Raw genomic sequence first — 25,567 nt, 5'->3', positions numbered from 1 at the left:
AAGGACTTCACTTTTTTATTCTATAAATGAAAAGATAAAACAGCCCTGACAAATGTTTATATATAGAGTTGAATATAATTGTTATAAATCAGTCCAAATCTGATAACTTTGCTGTTTATGCTCTTCGTGTTGGTCAGCCATTGTACATTTCGCAGGAATTCACCCAGTCACGACAAAAAACATAACGTATAATTAGCTTTCCAATGAAAGGGCTTGCTTTTATTATTTCTGACATTTATCTGAATTAATGAGCACATGTTGGAAACATTAGCCACCAGGCCACACACATGCACTTGGAGACGACAGACGGCTTAATTAAACTCCAACCTCTGATCAGCTTTACTTGTTAACCTTCAGTAGTGTCTGTCTCAGTCAATCTGCAACAACCTCCGCAGAGCCTTTCTAAAGGAATAACATTGATGAAACAATTTAGGACATGCAAAAGTATTTACACCCCTTTAACTTTTCCAGAAAAAAATGCATTTTATTTGGATTGTATATGTTAGACCAGGGGTAACCAATTAAAAATCAGCAGGATCCGAATAAAGAAAATCAACAACTAGTAAAGGTCCGGAGACATTTTCAATTATAATCTATTACTTCAGAACTACTGCACAGAATTTAACACTGAAATAAAATGAGGTTTTTATGCATCCATGTTATGCACTGAATTTTTAAATAAAAGGATTTAAAAAAAAAACACAGAAAACGTGTCCATTTTAAAATCTAAAGTGTTACGTGATACAAATTTGGCTAATTTGTATCACGTGCAGCCTGGTGCTGGATGCTCTGGAGGACTTTACCGTATTAACAGGAGAAGCAGTGCAAGTGAAGTTAGAGACTGTCGTCGAACAACATTCGGTAATTTATAAATGTTTTAAATCAGGTTGGGTCCGGATTAAGACTGGTTTATACTCACAAACCAGGTCGTTTGCGTGTGTGTCGAAGTTAACGCAGATATGCCCGCACCCCTTCAGCATACACTCTGCTGCACCTCTCCAAAATTGTAGGTGAATTCAGAGGTGATGATGGCAAAACTAAAAGAGCTCAATTGGCTGATCATGTTGCATGAACTGGAATGTGCTTTAATGAATTCTACTTTTGAAAACAGCTTGGATGGTTCCGAAGAAAAAGTTTGGTTTTGTTCTTGGAAGCCGAGTTTGCCGGTTTCTTATCTCTCCTTCCTTTATTTCCTCCAGGTCATCTGAGGGCCGCGGGCCTGCCCAGGTCACATTGATGCTGGTGGTTGCTTCCCCCCTTCACCGGGTGCCATGGCAATGAGTAGTGACCCCGGCCAGAGGCTGGACTCTGAGTCCTCCAAGCAATCTGGTAGTCTCACAGACATCATGGCCGCCATGAAAACAACAGACACTGAAGGATCATCTGCCAATGGCATAAAGAACGGCAAGGCCCAGCAGGATGGGAGTCAGAGCAAGAAGGTTCAGGTGCAGCGACCCCACCTGTCTGCGAGGAAGCTGTCCCTTCAGGAGAGGGGCACCTATCAGTCAGCGGGCCCAGAGGGTGCTTACCCGCACATTTCCCCTCGTGGTGCTCGCAGACCCACAGTGGAGTCCAAACGGGTGTCCATATCAGACTCTCAGGTGGGTTCATAATGTTTCACTTTCTTCTTGAAAACATGAAAATACCTTTTTTGCAGCTCTGCTTAAAAAATGAGAGTAATGTAGGCCTAAAATCTTCAAAGTCACTTTCATGATCCCTTTCTATTCAGTACTCAACCTGGACCATTCCCTCTTACTAGAATGGAAATGACAAACCACCACACTGGAGTTGCTTTAGAGCTACTCACTGATTTCTTTGTTAAACGGCTCTGAATGTGTTTTAATCACAATTGACAGTAGAGTTTTAACACTTATTTTATGAAATGGATGAATCCATTACAGAAGCTCATTGCTTTGCAGCATAATGATCTGCTGGATGAGTTCCTATATGTTATCTCACCTTCCTGCTCCAAAGACCCATCCGCTGGTCCTTGGTGCCAGCTGGATGCAGCATGACAAGAACGAAAAAATTCTATCAAAAACAAGCCTTAGATGATCCCTGGTGATTAGCCCTTAAGGACCATAAGCTAGTGGCGTCAAGTTTTTCTTTCCCAACAGATTGAACAAAGTCAAAGTCCTGCAGATTTTATTCCTCTTGGACGAGGACATGGCAGCTGTTATTCACTTGGGAACAATCCTTCAAACTGACATCCACCCATGCATGTGGTGAAAGTGGAGAGGAAAAAGTTTTAAGTTTAACCATCTGCCACAGATAACTGGGGGATTTTTAAAACTGAGATTTTTTTCCTTTTTTGTAACAAGACCTGCATCTACACATCCTCTAGATTTCCAACAAGAAGTCAAAGTCAAATAAACAGGTCACTAGGTGCCGACAACAGCAACACAAAGGAGAGGAGAGTTTAAACACAGTATTTAACTGAAGAAGCTCCTCCTTTAATTTCACTCCTTCTTTTGGTCAGATGCCTGAATAATAATTGCATTAATAAATAATATATCATCTGACCGGTAACCCCTGTAATAACAAAGATGAAAATGAACAGGAGTTGGCAGATACTTACTTGGTTTGGTTGTTACAGAGAAATTATTTAGCTGTTTGTTTATTTGTAATATTAGGCAGCTCCAAAATTTTGTGCAAGTTCCTGCTTTAAATCAACCTTCATGTATGACGAAACAGAAAAATGAAAGAAAAAGACCAAATGACGTGACAGGGTGCAGACTATGCAATGACAGGATGGTCATTGCACAACACCAAGCAAGTTGAAGGATTATGGGTCCATCATTTAAATTTGTCTGGTGGTTGCAAACACTTAACTAAGCAATAAACCACCAAGTAAACATTTCCTGCATCAAACAATTTGGTACAGGGTCATGTACAGAAGGTATTATTCATACCCCTTTAAATTTTTCACTGTTTTATTGCAGCCATTGGTTTAATCAATAAGGTTAATTTTATTTCTCATTCATGTACACTCAGCACCCCATCTTGACAAAAAAAGAACAGAAATGTAAAATTCTTTGCAAATTTATTGAAAAAGAAAGACTGAAACATTAAACGATACTAATGGTATTATGGTCTAACATTTCTATAAGTAATTGAAATACTGAAAATATATGGCTTGCATCTAATTTTAACACATAGATATATATAAATATCAAACTATCTTACCCTCATTTGCATGTGCAGAGGGCAGGCACCACATAGTCTTTTAGTTTGTCTGGGCAGACCCACACCTGGTGACGCCATCACGGACAACTATGCAGCATTCATGCCATCATCACTGTGATAAAACATATATATATATATATATATATATATATATATATATATATATATATATATATATATATATATATATATATATATATAAAATCGGAGATGGGCCTGTCATTTCCTTATCTCACATACATTTTAATTCTCCCACTGCTTTTTTGAAGATGACACTTTTCAAAGGGAGGTGAAAACACTTCCTGTTTGCACAATTGCAGGTTTTTTCTGCTTGAAACCTTGGAGGAATATATGTTAACAGTAGTGTTGTGGTTGGAGCTTTAATTTATTGTGAGAGATGCTCAAAGGGATTTACTTGTTTCTCTAAAATCAGAAGAATAAATTTTATGCTTTTGGATATCCCGCATAGTGGCATGTAAGAAAAGACCAACTCCTTTCCTGTGACGTTTGCTGCTGTTCTTTTTTTTTTACTTTGCGATGTAAACATGGTGCACAAATCCTATTCTGCAGCAGAGGGAACTAGAGTTCAAATTCAAACACAATAACTCTGATGTGGAGTGGATTAAAGTTTGGATTAAGATAATCCAGAGGAATTGGGAGATTATTCCTATGCTGCAGGAACCTGTAATGTGTTGAATGGGGCTGCGGCTATGGGAGCAAAAGGACAGACAGGAAACAGAATAAGAACTTTGAGCCACTTAGGTCCTCCATGACATTCTCACAGCAAAAGCAGAAATACAGTCGTAGAGCCATGAAGATGAATAATCTACTGTTTACTAAATGTCTTTAAGAAAGTCACCATGTATTTCAACTCATTCCGGGCGAGACGGGTTTATGCATACAGTGCTGCACCAAAAACACAAACTAATGCACAGGGTTCAGCTGCTCTGACGGTCCATCTTTTGCAGTAACTGTCCAGGAAATGTTTATTTTAACAGTTTAAACCCACAGCATGTCATTCTGAACGGTCTTCATATTTTAAATAATAAAAGGGAAAATGGATTATTCAGTCTCTATGCTGTGGGTTTCTCTTGAACAGCTCTGACTGACTGCGTCAGTATCTCTTCACAGCATTTTATATTTTCTTGAAAATATAAATTTTGGGGGACCCCAAGGTGACACCAGGCCAGCTCAGAGACATAGTCCCTCCAGCGTGTCCTGGGCCTTCCACAATGCCTCCTCCCAATAGGAAATGCCTGGAACACCTCCTAAGGGAGGCGACCAGGAGGTATCCAGAATAGACGTCCACCTCAGCTGTCCGCTTTCGACGGGGAGGAGCAAAGACTCTACTTCGAGCTCCTTCTGGGTAACTGAGCTCCTCACCCAACCCCGAATGGTGCGCCCAGCGACCCTGCAAAGGAAACTCTGATCCTGCTGATCATCCTCTTCACACTGGGCTGCAAACTGCCCAGTACACTCTGAAGGTCCCGGATTGATAAGGCCAACAAGACAACATCATCTGCGAACAGCAGAGATAATATCCTGAGGTTCCCAAACCAGACACCCTCCAATCCGTGGCTGCGCCTAGAAATTTTGACCATAAATGTAATGAACAGAATCAGTAACAAAACACAGCCCTTGTAGAGACCAACATGGAATGGGAACATGTCTGATTTACTGCCGGCAATGGGAACCAAGCTTCTGCTGCTGTCATACAGTGCATGGACATCCCTTATCAGAATGTCTCCCTATACTCCTGGAGCACCCCCCATGGGGCACCATGAGGGACACAGTTGAACACCTTCTCCAGATCCACAAACCACATGTGGACTAGTTGCGCGAACTCCTAGGAACCCTCGATCACCCAAAGAAGGGTATAGAGCTGGTATAATGTGCCACGAGCAGGAAGAAAACTGCATTGTTGCTCCTGGACCTGAGGTTTGACTATCAGCATGATAGTCTACTCCATGGTGCTGGAGAGGACTCCAGCACCATGGAGTAGACTTTACCGGGGAGGCTGAGGAGTCTGATTCTTCTGTAATTGGAGCATACCCTCCGATCCCCATTTAAAGAGAGGGACCACCACCCTTGTCTGCCAATCCAGGGGATCTGTCCCCAGAACACCACGCGATGCTGCAGACACGTGTCAGCCAAGACAGTGAGAGACCTGTCCCTAAGGCGTACGGAGCAACCCTCTCTTTCACTGTGGTGAACTCCAACATGTGATGAGTGAGCTGGGGGCAATGAGCAAGGCCCACCGCCTATATGCCCTATATGCAATACCAGAGTAGTGCAGCATCCAGCTCCATATGTTATGTGACTTTCCTAATTACTGCTCTGTGTAGGTCATTAAAATGACTTGAAACGTATTAATCTGTATTTCCTGCAAATATTTATTGTCTAATTTGCTTTACCATAATTTTGAATTATTTCCATGCCTACCATAATATTTACATGAAGACTTTTTAAGCTTTAAATGGATTTAAAGATAACATGTCGGGCGAAAAGCAATGTGGTGCAGCCCTGAAGAGACCAGTCCATAGTATAAATTGGTCATATTTGTGATTTTATATTCAACTGATGATTCCTATGAATTACTGCTGTTTTAATTTAGCGTCATTTAAGATTATTATTTTTTTCAGAAATTGATTCATCTTTCCTTACTATTCGATTAACATTTGGCTTAATTTCTACACAGTCCTAGAAAAGTACAATAAATAAAAATCCTTCAGGGCTTCTACATTTATTATTAATTGACTTATTTATAACCTTATATTTACTTCACCACATTGATTGTGAATTCACAATAAATTCACTGTATTCTGCTTTCCCAGATGTGTGGAAAACAAATGCAGTTAATTCATTATAATGGTCTGTATACTCCGGTTTATTCTCTACGTGTTTTTATGTGTATGAATTTAAATGCCGAATGCTACAAAACTTTATCCACTTTATTTTAATTTTTTTGCAGATTCAAGGGTAGTGAGGGGTTCTCTGTATTTGTGTGCATGAAAAAAAAAAAGGAATAAAGCATGCTTGATAGAATCAATATTGCTTAGCTGTCTTCAGCAGAGAAAAATCACCAGAGCCGTCAATAAAAAAAATCGCTCTCCAAGATTAACTTAGGGAACAATGACAGAGTAAGATAGTTATTGTTTTTGTTGTTTTTAACGGATGATGGAGACAAAGAAATTAATCACAAAGATGTGATGAGGAAAGGTATCGATTATATTTGAGATTAATGAAAGCCTGCCGTCCTTTGATCGCGCAGAACCTTACAGCAGCTGCCGGTTAGTAGAAATCCAGCTGTTCTTTGAAGACCTGAGAGGTTTGTCAGAGAACATTAGTGAACAAATGGCATCATGGGGAATGAGGAAAAGAGCATATAGGTCAGGAAGGTGGTATTGCAGCCATTTAAAGCAGAGTTGCTTTATTGAAACAGTAGTTCAAGCTTTCGACACCTTGAAGAGCACCATGCAATCCATCATTAGGAAATGGAGAGCTGTCCTAAGAACCACACAGTCTATAATGTTTCAGCAAGTTGTTCTGCAATGTATTGATTCAGAAAGCCTTAAAGGGGAAGTTCGACTTTATGTTGTTTTTAAAACAGTACATTTGATTTAATAATCCCTTTGAATTTAGGCCAATGAGCCACAGTTTGCCAACAGGTTTCCTTTTCTTTTCACCTCTACACATTGCTTCTTGTTGCTTTAAAACAAAGAATCCTGATGAAGTGGTTTTTTCAGCTGTAATTTGGTAAAGAAAAAAAAAAAACTGAAAGCTGATGAATCATGCGTCCGTTAAAGATATAGAGCAAAAAATCCCTGTTGGGATTCCTGCATCACATTAAGTTTTCGAGTTTGACTTTTGTGTAAAAAGCATTAAAAGCGTGAGACTTACTTAAGGCTTACTGCCATTGTCTATTACCCCTAACAGAGCATCAGCTGCAGCGCGGCATCTATAGAACCACGGTTTCCATAAAACCTCCTGTCTTTCCATTATTCCCATTTACTCCCCCCATTCTTTAGCTCGTCCATCCCAGCACAACTAATCAATGCAACAGTTTTCCTCAATTATTACATTCTCAGCACAAACACTAATGACTCATAATTTTTTCTAGAAATGCTCTGATTGGTGTCTCCTCCTCTGAATCATTTGAAGTCCAGCTGCCCTGCTTCTATCTCTCCATCCTATAAACACGTTCCAGGCTCTGGCCTGAGGCGCTGCTGTGCCTCAGAAGCCTTCACCACCAGCAGCTTTAACCAGAGAGCAGCTTTTAATCCTTTCTCCCCACAGTAAAGTCTCTTTCTTCTTCAGTCAGAAATCCCCGCTCACTCTCTTCTCATTAACGAGCAGTCCATGAACGCTCTGCACCAACCTCTTCATGCAATGCCCTCCCACCAACAGATCCTCACCTTGAGTCTCTCCTCCTCCTCCTCTTGAGTCCCGCTGTGGTCAGCTCTGCTTTGCCGCAGCCCTGGCTGACTCCATGCTGGGGGAGTTGGTTGCTATGGAACTGCAAATCAGCCATCCAAACAGTGGCACTCTAATGGATTTGCAGATGGTAAACAAGCTACAACCGGCATCGTTACCTACATTTGAGAAAGAAATGACTTTCAGGTCACGTTGAAAAGTCACTCGCCCAGGATCAACATTTTCTTCGCTTCACCTCAGAACATGCTTCTAATTTGGTTGAGATGTCTCTGATGAGGATGAAGGTGGCTGATGCTGGTAATTAACTCTTTGTCTTGTGCTCCTCTTCCTCCCAGGATTGTATCCAGCTGAACCAGTATAAACTGAAGAGTGAAATTGGAAAGGTGAGTTTTTTTTTTTTCCTTTTCTTGTCTTTTCTATTCTAGAAATGTCAAACAGTAAAAAAAAAAAAAAAAAAAGCTTTACAAATAATGAGCTTTTAAATCTGCTTTAAAATGCATGTAAAGTACTCCAACCATGTGATATTGTTGATGGCAAACCTTTTAACATGCATATAGAGCCAGGTTCCATGAGTCGGGGACAGTAACAACATGGTCAGTACTCATTTATTAACCATAGAGTTTTTAATCAAAAATGTGTTCAAAGTTTAACTCAGTTTTTGTTGGTGTTAAATCATGAGAAACACCTGAGAAAATGTAAGGCAAAGGCACTAAATGTAAGGCAAAGGCCCTCTTAACCAACTACTTCACACCCTGTGATTAGATGACATTCTTAACATGTGTTGATGATCTCTGAAGGATCTTGGACGGTTCCACTTGGGTTCACCGAGGAAGCTGTAATTTGTTTTTTTTGAGGTGAAAAACTCGTTGTTTGGCTTGCTTCTCAAAGTAACCTAATAGCTCCATCACTGGCTTTAAGAGAAGTGGCCTGTTTTGATCCTCTGTATATTGAAGGTCAGGCTGGTCTTGTGGGAAGACTGTGACCATAACACACCACCATCAGATTAACATAAGGCTGAGTTATTCATTATAACCATTGACTACTTATTTAGTAAAAAAAAATGTTTTCAGGAGCTTCATAGCTTTGCAACTGTGAGGGCTGTAAAAATGATCCCACCAAGCTGCTGGTGGAGAAAGAAGAGAAATACACACGTCCATGCCTAAAAGCTGCATTCTGTTATACTATCAGTAAATTGCAGAAAAGTCTCCTTAACCTCTTAATTACCTTAAGTGGGGGTAATAATTCAAAATTCATAAAATTCCACCGGTAAAATATTTACCAGCAGGTGGAGCCATTGCGTGCAGCTCCAAGCTGACTCCAAACGTTCCATAGCCCACAGCTCTGGAACTGTTATAGCTAGAGGTCTGAAATGTTCTGCATGTGTGGTTGACATGATGTAGAACAAATATAACACAATAAAACCTGCCTTTTCTCACGAATGTCTTTATTACTGCTGTTCAAAAAAGACCTATCATTTCCGAGAATAAAAAAAACAACAACTTTGAATCATGTTTGAACTAATGCAGGTTGGTCTCTGTTCTAGTCACCCAATTTTATTTATATATTAGGAAACTAGAGAGTGTTAGCTTTCAAATAATGTATTGCATGTGTAATTTGGGCTTACAGTTTCTAAGTTATTTGCTTTTCCATTTGGGTATGCTAAATAGGTGAGGATTACCCAAAATGAGGTGGATGTTAAGAGGTTGATATTGGCATCTTTAGCAGAATGTATAGAAATCTGGTCAAATCTGGTGATTCAGATTCCTCATTTTGATTTAAATTCCTCTTTTCGTTTTAGAATCCTCATTTCGATTCACATTTTTCGTTTCAATTCAGATTCCTCATTTGATTCAGATTTCTTTTTTAATTCAGATTCCTCATTTTGATTTATATTCCTTGTTTCGATTCAGATTTCTCTTTTGATTCAGATTTCTCTTTCGATTCAGATTCCTCATTTAAATTCAGATTCCTCGTTTCGATTCAGATTTCTCTTTTGATTCAGATTTCTCTTTTGATTAAGATTTCTCTTTCCATTCAGATTTCTTGTTTCAATTGCATTTCCCATCGACTCTTGATTCTTATTCCTTTAAGAGGATAAAGGTGTACATGTTAGCTAAATAGTTTTGTCTCTATGAAATATTCTGAACTTCTCAATTAATTTTATTACATGAATGTTTATTTCTTCATAAACATTACTATAATTTACCCCCAGTGTTGTTTGCAGAGGCCATTAGTGTTGGTCACATTAAATTTAAAGGGGTCATAGAATGATTCTATAGGGTATTTGATGCTGGTACTTAAGGTCTCTGTATAGGATGTGTAATATTTGTTGGGCTGAAAATGGCATATTTGCTGTTCTATGAACCTTAATGCAAGCCTGGTTAAAAGCCCTACAGGTAAACGACAGGTTTTCTTCCTGTTAATGGTATGCTCATGAATATTTAGATGAGCTGTGCGCTGATTGGTTGGTTTACAATGAGCGAAGCTGCTGAGCAAAGATGCATCATAGCAACAAGCACTGACTCACTGAAACATCAAATTGTTGATATGGTAAGGTGACCAGACGTCCTCTTTTTCCCAGACATGTTCTACTTTTCATACCTAAAAAAATGTCCGGGGGAATTTCAAAATCGTCCGGGATTTTTTACGGTTGGAAAAGCCCCTCGTTTCAGTAAAAGAAGTTTATCAAATTCTGCTTTGAACCGTCCCAAGATTTTTAAAGCTTTCTTCGGTAAAATGCTTAGAGCAAATGAACAGCTGAGCATCAAACCTTGCAAGGAGCTGCTGATAGATGTAAATAATCCATGCCTGTTGAGTCTTCAGATCCTTGGGAAGACTGTGAAAATTACTTCACAGTCTGTATGTGAATGTAAGTCAATTTTGGGACGTGACAAAAGTACAGGCCAGAACCAAATGAGTTGGCTTCAGCCCGAGGCTTCGTTTGAATTTCCCGTTTTATGCTGGAAGTTTAGAATTGTGAGATTTGCATAGAAAGAAGATGTTGATTGGGTTTGAACTTCGCTGTACGTCCATTTCACCCACTGTAATATCGTTATTCATCTATAACAATGTAAACTGGGTTTTGCATTCTATGACCCCTTTAACAGTCAGACACCTGTTTTCTCACTTCAGCCCTGTAGGTGGCGATAACAAGCTTGAAGTGGGTTTGTCGGCACACAGAAGAGAAAGTAGCGACAGGACCTGTGAATTAGAGTCACTAACTTCAGATGGTTTCTTCATTGATGCCTTTCAGCAACTAGCACAGCTAGCAACAGGATGCACCATAGACCACCGTAGAACTACAAAACAATGAATTTACATCCACACAATCAGTGGATTACAACTAAAATAAAACTCTAGAATTTATTCTACTAACCACTTTGCTCGCTTGCAGCTCCGAATCGGAGGAGGAACACTTTATCTTACAAGTATCTTGCCTTACAACCAACAAAGGTAACATCTTCAGTTTACATCAAGAAGAAGAAAAAGAAAAGAATGAGAACAAATTGTCGTAAGAAAAGAGAGGGACCACTGTTGGTTAAACTATGTACAGCTGCGTTACACAAAAAAATGAATCCAGGGCATTGACAAACATCAACATGCTTGTGCAGCAAGGCTGAGCTCAGTTTGTGGCAGCGTGGTGACACTTGCGGTGGCCGGTCGGGCTGACCCGCCGTAGTACTGGCAGCTGTCACTAGGCTTACGATTACTGCCACTGTTTAGGGACTGCCGAAGCCGTTTTATTGGCAAATAACTTATTTATAGTAAGTTATAGTTACAGTAAGTACAGTTTCTGGAGCCACTGAGCAGCCTAATAAGAAGCCTAATACACCAAAGTGTCAAACTATGTATTCTTTTGGTCTATGTCCTTAATTAAAAACAACCGTCTTTTATGATTTATGTCCCTTACTTACTAACAAAGCATAATCACAAAGGATAACCTAAAATAACCTACTATAAACCATTTGTTAAATTCTGTTTTTAGCCATCAGCTCCTCCACTTACTTATTATTTAGCTGTTCGTAACAATGATTTTATAAGCATCTCCCTCGCTGCTTTTATTCACTCCTAAAAATAATTACACATTTTTCATACAATTCGAATCATTCATTTTCTTTTACAGGGAAATCTCTGACATGTGCTGTCAGCATGTCCCATAAAATCTTTTGATAACAACTTGCCAATGCAAACAAACATATTGGAACTCAGAAAAGTCTGAATTGAATAGAAAAAAAAGATCATATAGCTTTCCTTGTCATTAAATGAAGAAAATTTAGGCAGCTGTGATTCCAGGTTTGTGACTTCTTTGCACCTCTGTAGGAAGGAAACATGTCAGAAAAAGACTGAGAACACATCCTGGGAAATGATGCGTGTGTGGGACAAGCTCATTCTGTGCTGCCAAAGAATGAAAATGTTTCTGAACAGGAGCAAGGCTGCCTGCTAACATGCTGGCAGTCTGGCGCTACCGTCTGTTCTGGGAAGTGATGCTTTAGAGATGTTTACAGTCTCTGACCGGTTTTATTCATGAGCTTCAATAACATGTAGAGTCTAAGTGACTAATGCATGTTCTCCTCATGTTGGTCTGGATCTGATCTGGGCTTTTGTTGTGTTGCAGGGTTCCTATGGAGTGGTCAAGCTCGCCTACAACGAAGATGATGACAAACATTATGTAAGTGGGTAACGGTGGTTCTGTAGCTCGGAAACGTTTTCATCTTTGTTTATCAGACTGTTGATATTTTCCTTTTTCTCCCTGTTTGAAATCTGGGTTTTATTTCCCTACATGACATAGGTGACCTCATATGAATCCTAAAATAGGAGGGAGGAGGATGCTAATGCCATTTGATGCGCATCCTTTGTTCATCTCTTTAAATCTAGCTTTTGTTTTTTTATACCTGATACCCTCAGGTCAGCAAACGAACGTCTGCATATGAGGTTATTCTTTGTGGCATTTCTATCAGGTTATGCGTTTCCTTGACTAGCCCGGCGATCTGTGGAGTCCTTCACACATCTAAGCCCTTCCTGTGCAGCAGCAACAATGAAAGCCTCTCGATGATTCACGTCATCTTAAGCTGCCAGCTCCGGATGGACTTTTGAAGTGCAGCCAGTAGAAGCTTGCAGCCCCAACAGTAATGAAAATGCATGCCCATGAAGGCACAGAGGTGTTGCCGACTAAGCAGTTATGTAAGGACATGGGCGAGCTGCGAGCCTTGATGCAGCGAGGGAGAGGGGATAAAAAAGGGTTCTTATATAAACTTTGACTCTTGATTGAAAAAATTATACGACGCGGAACAAGTGGCATACTGCAGAGCTGCTTAGACATGCAGCAGCATGCAGGCATGCAATGCTAGGGCTTCATGGGAATTTAGGACACTGGGACACACTGAGAAAAAATGATCCTTTGATATTTACATTATTGTACTCGTGTCTTTCTTTTTTATTTTCTTATTTAAATTTTCCCTTTTAGGTATGTTTACTGTGTTACTATTACATTATTAAATATCTCCATAAATTATGAAAAAAAGGGAAAACAATGCTACAAAAACACACACAACAAAGAATAGCATTACTAAAAAAAGTACAAAAAAGAGATAATTAGATCGTCAGATAAAATGGATAGTGATTACAATGAAGGAGATTTAGTTGAAGTTCTTTCCAACACACTCAGCTACAACTCAAACTGTACTATAAAACCACACGGTTTAAAATTTCACAGCCCATGATGTACGTTCTTACATTGTATGGCCCCATGCTCTTATGCGAACGTATTGCTCACACTGTATGCAACAATTAGGGGGAACAAAATGTGGCTCTGATCCCTTCTACTGGATTGGCCATGGAGGTCACCTGGGGGTGTTAATGGTCGTTGGGAAGTTCTGATGGGTCGGTAACTCCATTTTCAGTGAGGTTTTGGCCATATGCCTTGTTGTAGTGAGAGTCAGGTGAGGGTGTGTGAGAGGTGAATCTTCTGGGTATGCTGGTTAAGATTCTCAGTCATCCAGGTCATAGTCATTCCAAAAAACGAAGTTAAAAAACAAACCACTGGATTTTGTTTTCCAAGTTTGAAGATGTGGGAAGCTAAACTTCTTTTTCGGAATCTTCTGGGTATTGTTCCTAAAAGTGCTTTGTAGGTGGGTGAAAGGGCCTGTATAAGACCACCTCCTCTGTTGAGAGACCAACAGGTTAACAAAGATGGCTTCCTTAACCGCTCTCTCAAACCTTCTTTCTTTCTTGGTCAGAACATGGAGTTTGTTTTCCTCAAATAAGTGTCCTTTAACCTTCAGGTATAGGTGAATGGCTTAGTCCTGTTCTGACAAGTTGGTCCTCCAATGTATAGGTCTGTGACCCAAAGAGAAGCCACCATTTTGTATTGGTTCTAAAAAGGTTGAAGGTATAAAGAAGTAGGCAGTAAAAGGTAGTAAACTCAACTCTATTGTTGTTGCATTACAACTGGCATAATGGATCTCAACCAGGGTGAAAGCATGGAAAAAGACAGATTAAAAAGTTTTGGTTTGTGAAAGGACAATATTAAAAATCTGCCTCATGTGTTCAGATTATTTTTTTTCATTAAGCTCAACATGTCAAAGACTAAAGTACCATGTAAAAATAAAAGCTGCAACAAATCCTCATGTCCCAGCCAGGAACAGTGTTATAGTGAATGTTTGGATTTTCTAGAAACAGGTGTCCAGGAAAGTTTTTTTTTTATTATTGGTTCAAGGAACCAGGAAAAGGGCACACACATTAAGTCACAGTAGTACTATTCCCACTTCCATCAAGAAATCGCCTTTTAGCGGCAGTGGAACCAGCTCACTGACTGACCCACATCGACTCAAACGACTCGGCAAGCGACCTGAGTTAAAATTGTTTTCAATCAGCTCTGCTCCGATGGGAACATCAGACTCGGTTCAACCAGTCATATTCACAATTCAAACTTCTGAAAGTACTTTAAATATAAACTTAATAATTTTTTAATTAATACATATTGTTCAATAAATGATAGGTTTTTATAATTGAGAGTAATTTTTACTTGAATGTGAACACTACTGCCACCTACCGGTTTGTGAGTGCAGTATCGGCTGTTGAGCAAGTACCTATGCTGTATTTGGTGTCTATTATTATCCAAGTCATCTTGAAAATATTCTTCTTTGAAGTATTGGCTACATATGACGTATTTTTTTTCTCTGGCCAGAAGTTTTCTCTGGCCAGTAGATGTGTTTAACGATATTTTCAATCGTTAAACGCAACTACAGCTCAAACTGTAAGATGAAATTACAGGGTTTAAAGGTTTACACCCTCTAAACGTTTACACCATCTAAAAACCACCCGTCGGACTCCTCGCCCACAGATGGCGCTGGTCCAACTCATCACTCTGGAAGAAGAAGAAGAAATCCGTTGTCTTCACATGCACAGTGCTTGCGGTTCTGGTAAATCGGCTCGTAGACCCTCGTAGCTCTAATTCAACAGCAGAATTTGTCCATGAACATGAAGGCTGACTGAATTTCAAACATGTTTGATTTTCTCCCGACCTTACGATTCCTGATCGGGAGGTGGTCGTGAGAGGCTAATCGCCTCTGTGAACTACACGATGCAAGACGCACGATGAGGCTGAAACTCGGCTCAACTGGAAAAAATTTCGCACAACTGGAAAAATTGGCCCGAAAAGGGCAAAAAAATGCCCAGCTTAAATTGGATTAGCAAATAAACAGTCTTATCGGAAGCTTGAGAAGAAGATTAGGAAAAAGAGTGAGCATCGTCTTCATCAGCAGAGAGTCTTCTTCTTTAGATCCGGTGCTAGACAGACCGCTACAGAAGATCATTCCTGCCTGCAGCATCAACACCTACAGCAACTCGTGGAAAAAATGCCTCTGAGTTCCTGAAGCAGTTAATTATCTTCATTATCTTTGAATAATCCAGGTCCAGGTTTGAAGCTGCTGTTATTTTAGATTTATTAACTTTATTAACATTCAAGAAAGAATTAGCCAGCAGAGCTGTTCATCCGTTGTTTGCTTCATAAATTGATTTATCCTTGAAACATGATTACTTTACTTATCCTTATCAGACATCAGATCGGTTAAATTGGAGGCCCCAGACTGCTGATTGCTGTGGCATGAACTTTCCTGTTGTTTTTTTTTCTCCTTTTGTCTTCAGCTTCATTTTTGAAGCTTTTTTAGTTATTCCTCAATAATGTTCTTATCACAGGCAAAATATTTACGCTATGATGTTCCCTCGATCTAGCAGAACTAACGAGGATTAGAGGTACGAACCCAGGATCCACATATGCTGTCATTAATGAACCAGCATCTCTTCAGGGAATCTCATCTGTAGAATAAAATAATGCCTTTCATTAGCTGCAAAACATAAAAGAATAAATTAAATGCATGTTTCAGCATGTTTATTTTTCAGATGTTTGTAAATTTCTGATTTAGTCAGTTTCAGGCTTTGATACTAAGTTATGTTTCAGCAAAATAACAGGTCATAAGAAATCTGAACATCTGCGGAGGTCCATGACCAGATGAAGCAAAAACAGAAATTTTCTTGCATTCATCACATCCATTAGGCCTCATTGAACTAGTTCTAAAAGCTAAAGTTTGTTGAAAATTTCAATTTTCAGCTGCTTTTATCCACTAGTTAAGACTGGTGCTACAGTGTAAATGCAGTTACCTTTCCACAGAAATCCCACCGTGTAAATGGCTGATTACTTTCATTTTCACAGAATTAATAATGTCATGCTAGAGTGAGGCTTCTGTAATAACCGCCTTTATTAATTACCACAGCTCATTTAGCCAATGCTAGTTCAGTCTAGCTCAACAAAGGTTTGTACCTTTCTTCTTCTATTACTCTAGCCTAATCTAGTCGACGTGATTGATGAGGACATCTTATGCTTAATGAGGCAATGACAATGATAATCATGCTGGACCCTTCATGCATATTCTGCTGCTTGTTGGCTTTGATTGAAGTAAAACATCCTTGACGTTTCCTCCTTACTCCTCGTTTGCAGTTCAGCTACAGATAGATCATATTTCATCAGCTTTTATTGGCCTAAATGATTGATGGGCTCTTGAAAAACGCTGGGTTTTTCACATTTTTCCTTCCCATCTGGCTGCAGACATTGATTCAGATTCGAAACGGACACTGTTTATTTATAAAAGTCCATTTTCTGAGGAACGCAGGCGGCACACCATGGAAACTATGTAGAGGCGAGGATCCGCCTTCCAGCCAAAGCTCCTTTCTGCACAGTCATAGCCATGACAACCACAGAGACCACTGAGCCACACTTCAGCAGCACAGCTTGTTTTATCCTAATGCAACAAGTTCCTCTTTTCTGATGGGTTAACAAACCACAAAATCACAGTCAATACGGCCGCATAGCGAATGGTTGAGCAAATCCTTATACTTGAAGCTTTTTCTTTTATATGACAATACTTATCTGTTATTTTCAGAGCTTTTCGTGCCTTTATGAAAAACTCACTAAAGGCTGTTTGTTAGTCTTGTTTGGCATAAAATTTTCAGTGGTCCTGACTCCTTTGGACTCATGCAAAGCAACATAACAAAAATATCTCTGAAATTTTTATGCTTTGCACTTCGATTTTAGCTGAACTTCAGCACAAACAAACATCAGAGGACTTCCACATTTTAAATTGAATTTAATCTCATTAAAACCTACTTTTTTCTGCATAACTTTTAACAAATCATTGCTGTCTTTTCAGAGATGTCATTTAAAATGCTTTCCTGGTGTGTGCTGATGCTGTCTGATCTGTTTTTTTCTGTCCTAGGCCATGAAGGTTTTGTCCAAGAAGAGGTTGATGAAGCAGTGTGGTTTCCCACGTGAGTCTCTTTACATTTCTTTATGTAATATGAGATTGTTTCCATTTAGAAATGCTAAGGTAGCTGTAAACCTTTTGGCAAAAAAGTAAAATGAAATAGATCTGAAACAGGCTGCTATGTGGCAGTGGGTAGTATGCTGCCTTGCAGCAAGAAGCTTCTGGGTGTGATTCCCGGCCCAGGTTCTTTCTGCATGGAGTTTGCATGTTCTCCCTGAGCATGCGTTGGTTCTCTCCAGGTACTCCGGCTTCCTCCCACAGTCCTAAAACATGACTGTTAGGTTGATTGGCCTCTTTAAATTCCCTTTAGGTGTGAGTGTGTGCGTGAATGGGTGATTTTCCTGTTTGTCTTTGTGTTGCTCATTGATAGACTGGCGCCCTGTACAGGGCGTACCCTGGCTCTCCCCCATAGACAGCTGGAGATAGGCTCCAGCACCCCTCGCGACCCAGCTTGGGATAAGCGTGACAGAAAATAGATGCATGGACGATCACATAAGTGATCACTAAGCATGCTTGTAGCGACAGTGGAGAAGAAAAACTTGCTTTTAACAGGAAGAAACATCCATCAGCACCAGGATCAGTGTGAGCGGCCATCTGCCGAGGCCGACTGGGGTTCAAGAAGACAGAAGCAGAGATACAGAAAGAAGCACAGATACAAAAGGCAACTTAGCTCACATTATTGTCTGCTGTTTACTAGATTGAAACTTACACTTCCGGCCACTTCACTGATACAAGTGGTGAGGTCTGACAGCATTTTGGAGTGACATAGCTTTCTTTAAATGTCTTTAAATGATTGTTTCACATCTCTATATTTGGTTATATTTTATAAAGATTTGTACATTTGTGAGAAAAGCACAATTCTTATTTACATTATGCAGGCTGTAAAAATATAGTCCTTTTGTTATGAAAGATCCTCTTGATAGAAAAGATAACTCAACTTTTAGGGAAAATGACCCCAATGAAGAAAGTAACGCTTGACGGCCCACCAGGCTTATAATACGCTGAGCTGGAGCAAACCCTGCATGCCTGTCAAAAGATGGAGCTTTCCAACTGCTTCAGATTAGCGTCGGAGACAATTTCCTCCTCAGTCTGAATGGAAAAACTCTTTACAACATTAATTTGATCACAACCAGCTGTTTTAGAAATGATGGCTGCTAATTCTGCTAGTTGTAGTTGGTTACCAGATGATCACTGCAGCTGTCTATCTTATTCTTTGCTGCCACATCCAATCAGATGCCATCCTTACTTCATTGTCAGTTGATCCACCCATTGGCATGGCACCAGATTACCATGTTTTTGTTGCTGTATGTTTACAAGGAAATATGGAGGAGAACTGGATGAGGAGTCATGGCTGTCTGGTGATTTGCTAACTCAGTTGCTTGTCTGAATTAATTCCTTATTCTTTGCGAACTAGATAAAGTTTTGATTTTATATGTATTATTTTAGCTCTGAGTACCTGTTTAAGATTTTAAGGCTGAAACAGATTTTTCTGCCACAGTTACCCCTTTTCTTTCCATCCAGTTTGTAAAAGAGTCTAAACAGCTTCCCTTTTTCAGCTTCAGGAGGTTATTCCTACAGAAAGATGCTGCAAACTGCATCAATCCACCCTCCACATGCTGGGAAATTGAAATCCCATCTGGACAGAAAATGAGCTTAAAAACCTATTGTCTATACTGGAGAATCACAATGGGGTTGGGGGGGGGGGGCTATTGTTAAAGATGTCTTTCTATCATTTTTTTCCACTGTGCCACATTACATCCAATTGAAATCCACTTAACTGTGGCTTTCATGTTATAACTTAAGCTAAAGTTCTTCCTTTTCCAAGGCACTACAGCAGCTGTTAATGTGAAGGTAGAATTATGAAACCATCCATTAGCTTAGATTTATAAGCAGCCTGCACAATTCTGCCTGGGTCTGAAGTTTAATAGAAAGTTTTTCAGACCTTAATGAGCTGATCCAGCTGGGTGATTGATGGTGAACAAAAGAGCCATAAATGGATTATAAAACTTCTACAACAATATAAATCATCCAAATCATTGTTTCTGCTCTACTGGGTCTAAAGTGTGGAACAAACACAAACCAGAAGCTTTTAAGACAAAAAAATGAAGAAATGGCTGCAGATGTAAATGCAGAATTAAAGAAAGAAAAGGCAAAGCGTAGAATGCATGACCCATATGGAGAGACTGCAGTCCTGAATGCAATCATCCTGGCTGCTAAATTTCTATAAATTGAAGGATATTTTATAGGAAAACCTACAAGAATCTGGCAGCAGTAATCAGGTATGGAAATCCATAAATTGTTGCTGAATCTTGGTTATACGTTGGCTGAGGATAAAAGCTCTAATTATGACAACAGTTTGAGGGAAAAACAAATAGTGGGGGAAATAAATATTTTACCCCTTGCGGATTTTGCAGGTTGCCCCACTTACAAAGAATGCAACGATCTATAATTTTAATCATATGTACATTCTAACAGTGAGAGACAGAATCCCAAAGAAAATTCCAGAAAATCACATCATATGAATTTATTAAAATTGATAACCATCTGATGAGGAAAAACAAGTATTTGACCCCCTGGACAAACAGCATGTTAATATTTTGTAGAAAAGCCATTATTGGCCAGCACAGATATCAAACGGTTTTTATAGTTGGTGACAAGGTTTGTGCACATTTCGGCAGGGATGTTGGCCCACTCCTCCCTGCAGACAGTCTCCAAATCATTCAGGTTCCGAGGTTGTCACCTGGCAACTCAACTTTTAAGCTCCCTCCAAAGATTTTCAATTGGATTCATGTCTGGAGACTGGCTAGGCCACTCCAGAACCTTGATGTGCTTCTTCTTCAGCCACTCTTTTGTTGCTTTGGCGGTGTGCTTAGGGTTGTTGTCATGCTGAAACACCCATCCTCGACCCATCTTCAGCTCTCTCATTGAGGGAAGGAGATGTTGGTCCAGAATTCCACGATAAATGGCCCCGTCCATCCTTCCCTCAATACGATGGAGTTGTCCCGTCCCCTTGGCTGAAAAGCACCCCCAAAGCATGATGTTGCCACCACCACGCTTGACGGTGGGGATGTTGTTCTTTGGGTTGTACTCGGTGTTCTTTGCCCTCCAAACACGATGAGTTGAGTTGAGGCCAAAAAGTTGTATTTGGGTCTCATCTGACCACATCACCTTCCGTCCAGGTGGTGAATGGCGAACTTCATGGGGGCCTGTACATGTTTCCTCTTAAGCAGGGGGGCCTTGCGTGCGCTGCAGGATTTCAATCCATGACGGCGTAGTGTGTTACCAACCGTTTCTTTTGTAACTGTGGTCCCAGCTGCCTTCAGTTGATTCATCAGTTCCAGCCTTGTGGTTTTTGGATGATTCCTCAGCATTCGCATGATCAGGGACACCCCACTAGGCGAGATCTTGTGTAAAGGCCCAGACCGAGGGAGGTTGGCGCTGGTGTGGTGCTTCTTCCATTTCCTGATAATTGCACCGACAGTTGATCTTTTCTCTCCAAGTTGCTTTAAAATTCTTGTAGCCCATCCCAGCCTTGTGCAGATCAACAATCTTGTCCCTGATGTCCGTAGAAAGCTCTTTGGTCTTGCCCATGGTGGTGATGTTGGATACTGGTTGTTTGGGTGTTGACAGGTGTCTTTTATACAAGTAACGAGGTGACAGGTGTATTTGATGTAGATAATTGGTTGGGATTGGGGCTGTGTCTTAAAGAAAGACTAACTGGCTTGTAGGAGCCAAAATACTTGCTGTTTGGTAGGGGGTCATATACTTGTTTTTCCTCATCAGATGGTTATCAATTTTTATAAATTCATATGATGTGAATTTCTGGAATTTTCTTTGGGATTCTGTCGCTCAATGTTAGAATGTACAAATGATTAAAATTATAGATAATTGCATTCTTTGTAAGTGGGCAAACCTGCCAAATTAGCAAGGGGTCAAATACTTATTTCCCCCACTGTACGTCGATGCTTTATCCTACGCAGCTGATCTGTCAAGTGCAAACAAATACCCAACTGGTTTTCACCGTAAAGTCCAAACCTTTACGGGGAATTCTAGCTGCAAAACATGCAAATGAGACAAAAATGACAAAAAAAAAAAATTACAAAATTACAAATATTGTTCCCGAAATGCATCATTAGGGCTGGGAATTGATAAGATTTTCATGATTCCTATTCCCTTATCGATTCTGTGAAACGTTTCAATTCCTTATCGATTCTCTTATAGATTCTGTGAAACAATGAACTTGGTAAATGCACGGTGACATTCGTCTACCTTCGCCTGGGACATTCTATTTCTGCCTGCCTCGGCGAAAACAGAAGGCAGTGAACAGGAGCTGCCAGCCTCTGAGCCAACCAGGCTACCCATCTCGTCACAGTCATCTAAATCTAATGGAGAAGGCATCCGTTTAATGAAAAAGCATTACTGTACAATGTCGGGAAATAAACTCATCTCCCCCTGATTTATATAAACGAGCTTCACCTTTCTCTCGCTCTGTGAACTGCGGATCAACTTCGTAGCATGTTTAATAACCCCACAGAGAGGTAGGAAATGGGTTTGTTTCCAGAAATGGCATATGATTTATTAGGAACCACATTAAGCACAGCCAGTGATTAGGGTTGTCAAAAGTATCGAAACTCAAAAAAGTATCGATACTGAAATGTTGTATCCGGATACAATACTGGTTTTTAAAAGTATCGATACAGTGCCACCACCAATGGCACCTAAGCAGTCATTCATCTAAAGTGCAGAATAGAGGACAATGCACTTTCAGAGCACTGTGTGATTGAATAATTCTGTGCTCTTTTCAGTTTCAGAATTTTTTTTGTAACAGGTGCAGCTGCTGAGAATTATTTTTGTTTCTTAACCGGTTTGGCTAGTGTCATTGTTATGTGTGCAAAGCATAGCCAAGGAAGGAACACTTAATTTGAAATTTCTAAGTTTTTTATCAAGCTTGCTTAATATTGTGCACAGCATACAACCTTTATTGTGTTTATTTATTGTATTTTATTTATTAATGAAAATATTTCTGTAGACTTTTGGAGTCTTTGTTTTTATCCTTGTGGTATCGAAAATGGTATCGAGTATCGAATATTTTCCTTAGTATCGGTATCGAGTTGAAAAGTTTAGTATCGTGACAACCCTACCAGTGATATAAAACTAGCTACTTACCACCAGAGTTGCCTTCCATGGTCGTAACTTTAGCTTCTGTCCGGAAGCATCAAAAACACAGCATTCGTTAAAATGTATGCCATGTTGTGTGTGCAGGTGTTTCTCAATTTAATTCGATTCAGTTTATTTATATAGCGCCAATTCAAAACTCAAGTCATCTCAAGGCACTTTGCAGTTCAACCAGATCACACAGTCAAATTGATTCAAGTTTTCTATCTAAGAAAAACCAGTTGATTGAATCGACTCATTGACTCAAATACAATCCCTCACACTAAGAAAGCTTGTAGCGACAGTGGAAAGGAAAAACTCCCTTTTAACAGGAAGAAACCTGTGCACGTTGGAAGTATTTCCTCCTGCGGATGTAATTGCCACTTTACATCCAAACTGTCGTTCGGTTTACCCGATGGGACGTAATTTTTATTTGTTTTGCTTATCTAGACGTACTCCTGCTCACGTCGTTCTTGCCTACTGAATGCCGTGTGCGTAGCTTGTGTAAAAACCATGACGTAAGTCTTGCTTTGGTGCTGCCTGGAATCGTTAAGAGAATCGTTAAGTGAGCTGCCAAACTGTGCCATGGAATTGGAACACACAGAACTGGTTCTGAACAGGAACAGGTTTTCGATTCCTATCCGTATTCATCAGTGTTACTCAACTTTATAAGGTTTGGTTATAAAGGCTATAAAGGCAAAGTTTTTTTATGACTGTATTTTTTTAAAATGTCAATAACAGGACCTGTAAGGCTTAGGTGAAATCGCATTTAGTTAATTGGATTTCAATGGAAGTAAATTTGTGTCACTGGGATTTGAATTAAAAATGCCACTGAAATTTTAATGTTGTTTTTTTGTACTTACTGTGTCAGTGTTAAAATATATTCAGAACACATATTTTTGTCCATTTTTGAAATAGAGCCAGTTGAATCTCAGGAGGCTGAAAATATTGAGTTTGAGTTTTGAAAGGTTGAATTTTTCTTATATGCAGATTTTTTTTTTTAACACTGAAAAATTTAACTGAAAAATAAGTATTGAAAATGTAATCACTTTGAAATAGTAATGTGAATTTTTAGCTTGAAGAGAAAATAACATGAAATTTCACCTGTGTAGAAATAATGACAATTATTTTTTTTTTAGGTCAAAAATGTGTTCTGAATATATTTTAACACTGAAACAGTAAGTACAAACATACAACATTTAACTTTCAGTGCCATTTTTAATTCAAATCCCAGCGACACCCAGCTTCATTGTTCAACTTTAGAAAGTCTGTTACAGATAGCTAAATTAAGTTCCAGAGGGGATTCTATTGGTTTTATCATTATTCATTAGAACGTTACTGATTAATCTGCCTATTATTGGCGAGGCTCTATTATTATCAGAGCCATATCATTAATGCTATTAAGCTCCAGTCTATTGTATATACAGTACTTTCCTCTGATTAGGTGCTAGAAACTAAACAAAATATCCAACCCTCATGTATTTAATTATAAATCATCCAGATTAGATACATTATGGTATAATCTGGATTTGGTGGTGTTCTGCAGGTCGCCCTCCTCCCAGAGGACCCAGGGCAGCCCAAGGAGAGCAACCTAAAGTCTTAGGACCCTTGGAAAGAGTTTACCAAGAGATTGCCATTCTGAAAAAGCTGGACCATGTCAACATTGTCAAACTGGTGGAGGTAAGGATTTTTCTAGAAAACCGTAGCATTCATAGCATCATGTTCTCCTCCACTGTTGATGGCCTTTGTTTTGTTTGTAAAGAGTTTTGTTGTGGCCTCAGTTTTCTATACTAGATCTAATGTGCTTTGACAGACCTGTTCAACCTTTGCTCCAGGGGTTGTGTTGAGGAGTAAAAACAGGGAGTTTCATTCTTTGTTTTCTCTTAGTTATCACTTCTTTCTGGTTTGTGTCTCTTGCCTCTCACTGGACAAAGAGTATGGATGGTCCTTTCTATTCCTCCTCTGATGACCAGATGTATTTAGTTACTAGTAAAATCTGTAAGGGGAAGAAGTTTGCCCCCATTCTGCTGCTTTGATCTAAAATGGCGATGAAATGCTGGGTACTAATTCTGAGAGAACGTTTTCACTTTTGAAGTTATTAGACTTTCAAACAATATGTATTTATAAAAGCAGTGCTTGATTTTTTGCTAATAAAAAGCAACGTTTGTTAAACATTGTCCCTTTAAACATAGATAAAACAAAAACATTTAGTCCAATAAAGTATTTTTCATAATTAAAAACATAATTAAAATCTTAAATTTTCCCCTCTTAAGGTTTAGTGCTCCAAAATGAGCCCGTATTACAAGAAAGTAAGTACATTGATTGATTTTAATGATCTTAAAGTGAATTTCTCCATTGTGAGATCAATAGAGTCAATCAATGTAACAATCAATGTCCCCCCCTCCACCGGGTTAATTATGGATCCTAAGACTTTGGCATAAGTCTAGAAGTTTAGGCATGTACGTCTCATTTATTAAAGGAAAAGCCCGGTCATATTTGGTATTCAAACTTCTGAAAGTACTTTAAATAACAAATTATTCCATACTGTTCAATAAATGATAAGTGTTTTTAATTAAGAGTAATTTTCATTTGAATGTGCTTTAATGGAGGCATCCATGTTTGTCAAATAACACTACCGCCACCTACTGGTTTGGGACGTCACGGTGCGGTATCGGCTGTTGATCAAGTCCCAGTGCTGTATCTGGTTTTTGTCATAACGCGCTATTATCCGAGTCATCTTGAAAACATTCTTCTTCCAAATGTTGGCTAAATATGTGTTTTTTTCTCTGGCCAGAATTTTGATATAAAATCCTCCCTCTTTAAGTTGGCAATCCAACGACAAATCCGTCCGTGGAGGATCAGGAATCAGAAAGGTGAAATATCTAATTTTGTTTCACTTTTACCCGATGTATTCCAACATCCAGCTGCCATGCACGTGGGCATTGTCAGTTTCACTATAGCTCTGGTGAATTTCA

At 39.4% G+C, this 25,567-nt stretch overlaps 1 protein-coding gene across 1 annotated transcript in view; it reads left to right on the top strand.

Annotated features, from left to right (window-relative positions):
* LOC107098275 (calcium/calmodulin-dependent protein kinase kinase 1-like) overlaps nt 1–24,439 on the top strand; it is a 55,557-nt gene extending 31,118 nt beyond the window's left edge. Inside the window, exons 2-7 of the mRNA XM_015395853.1 lie at nt 1,200–1,601; nt 7,956–8,003; nt 12,236–12,289; nt 17,391–17,442; nt 24,139–24,272; nt 24,428–24,439. Coding sequence (XP_015251339.1) covers nt 1,272–1,601; nt 7,956–8,003; nt 12,236–12,289; nt 17,391–17,442; nt 24,139–24,272; nt 24,428–24,439 — 630 coding nt within the window. The 5' untranslated portion in view covers nt 1,200–1,271. The remainder of the gene's footprint in view (nt 1–1,199; nt 1,602–7,955; nt 8,004–12,235; nt 12,290–17,390; nt 17,443–24,138; nt 24,273–24,427) is intronic.
* Nucleotides 24,440–25,567: the final 1,128 nt, after the last annotated feature.

Source organism: Cyprinodon variegatus, unplaced genomic scaffold, assembly GCF_000732505.1.
Source record: "Cyprinodon variegatus isolate N-32 unplaced genomic scaffold, C_variegatus-1.0 Scaffold765, whole genome shotgun sequence".
NCBI lineage: Eukaryota > Metazoa > Chordata > Actinopteri > Cyprinodontiformes > Cyprinodontidae > Cyprinodon > Cyprinodon variegatus.
The sequence above is the reverse complement of the archived record's forward strand: the minus strand, read 5'-3'. Positions and strand labels throughout refer to the sequence as shown.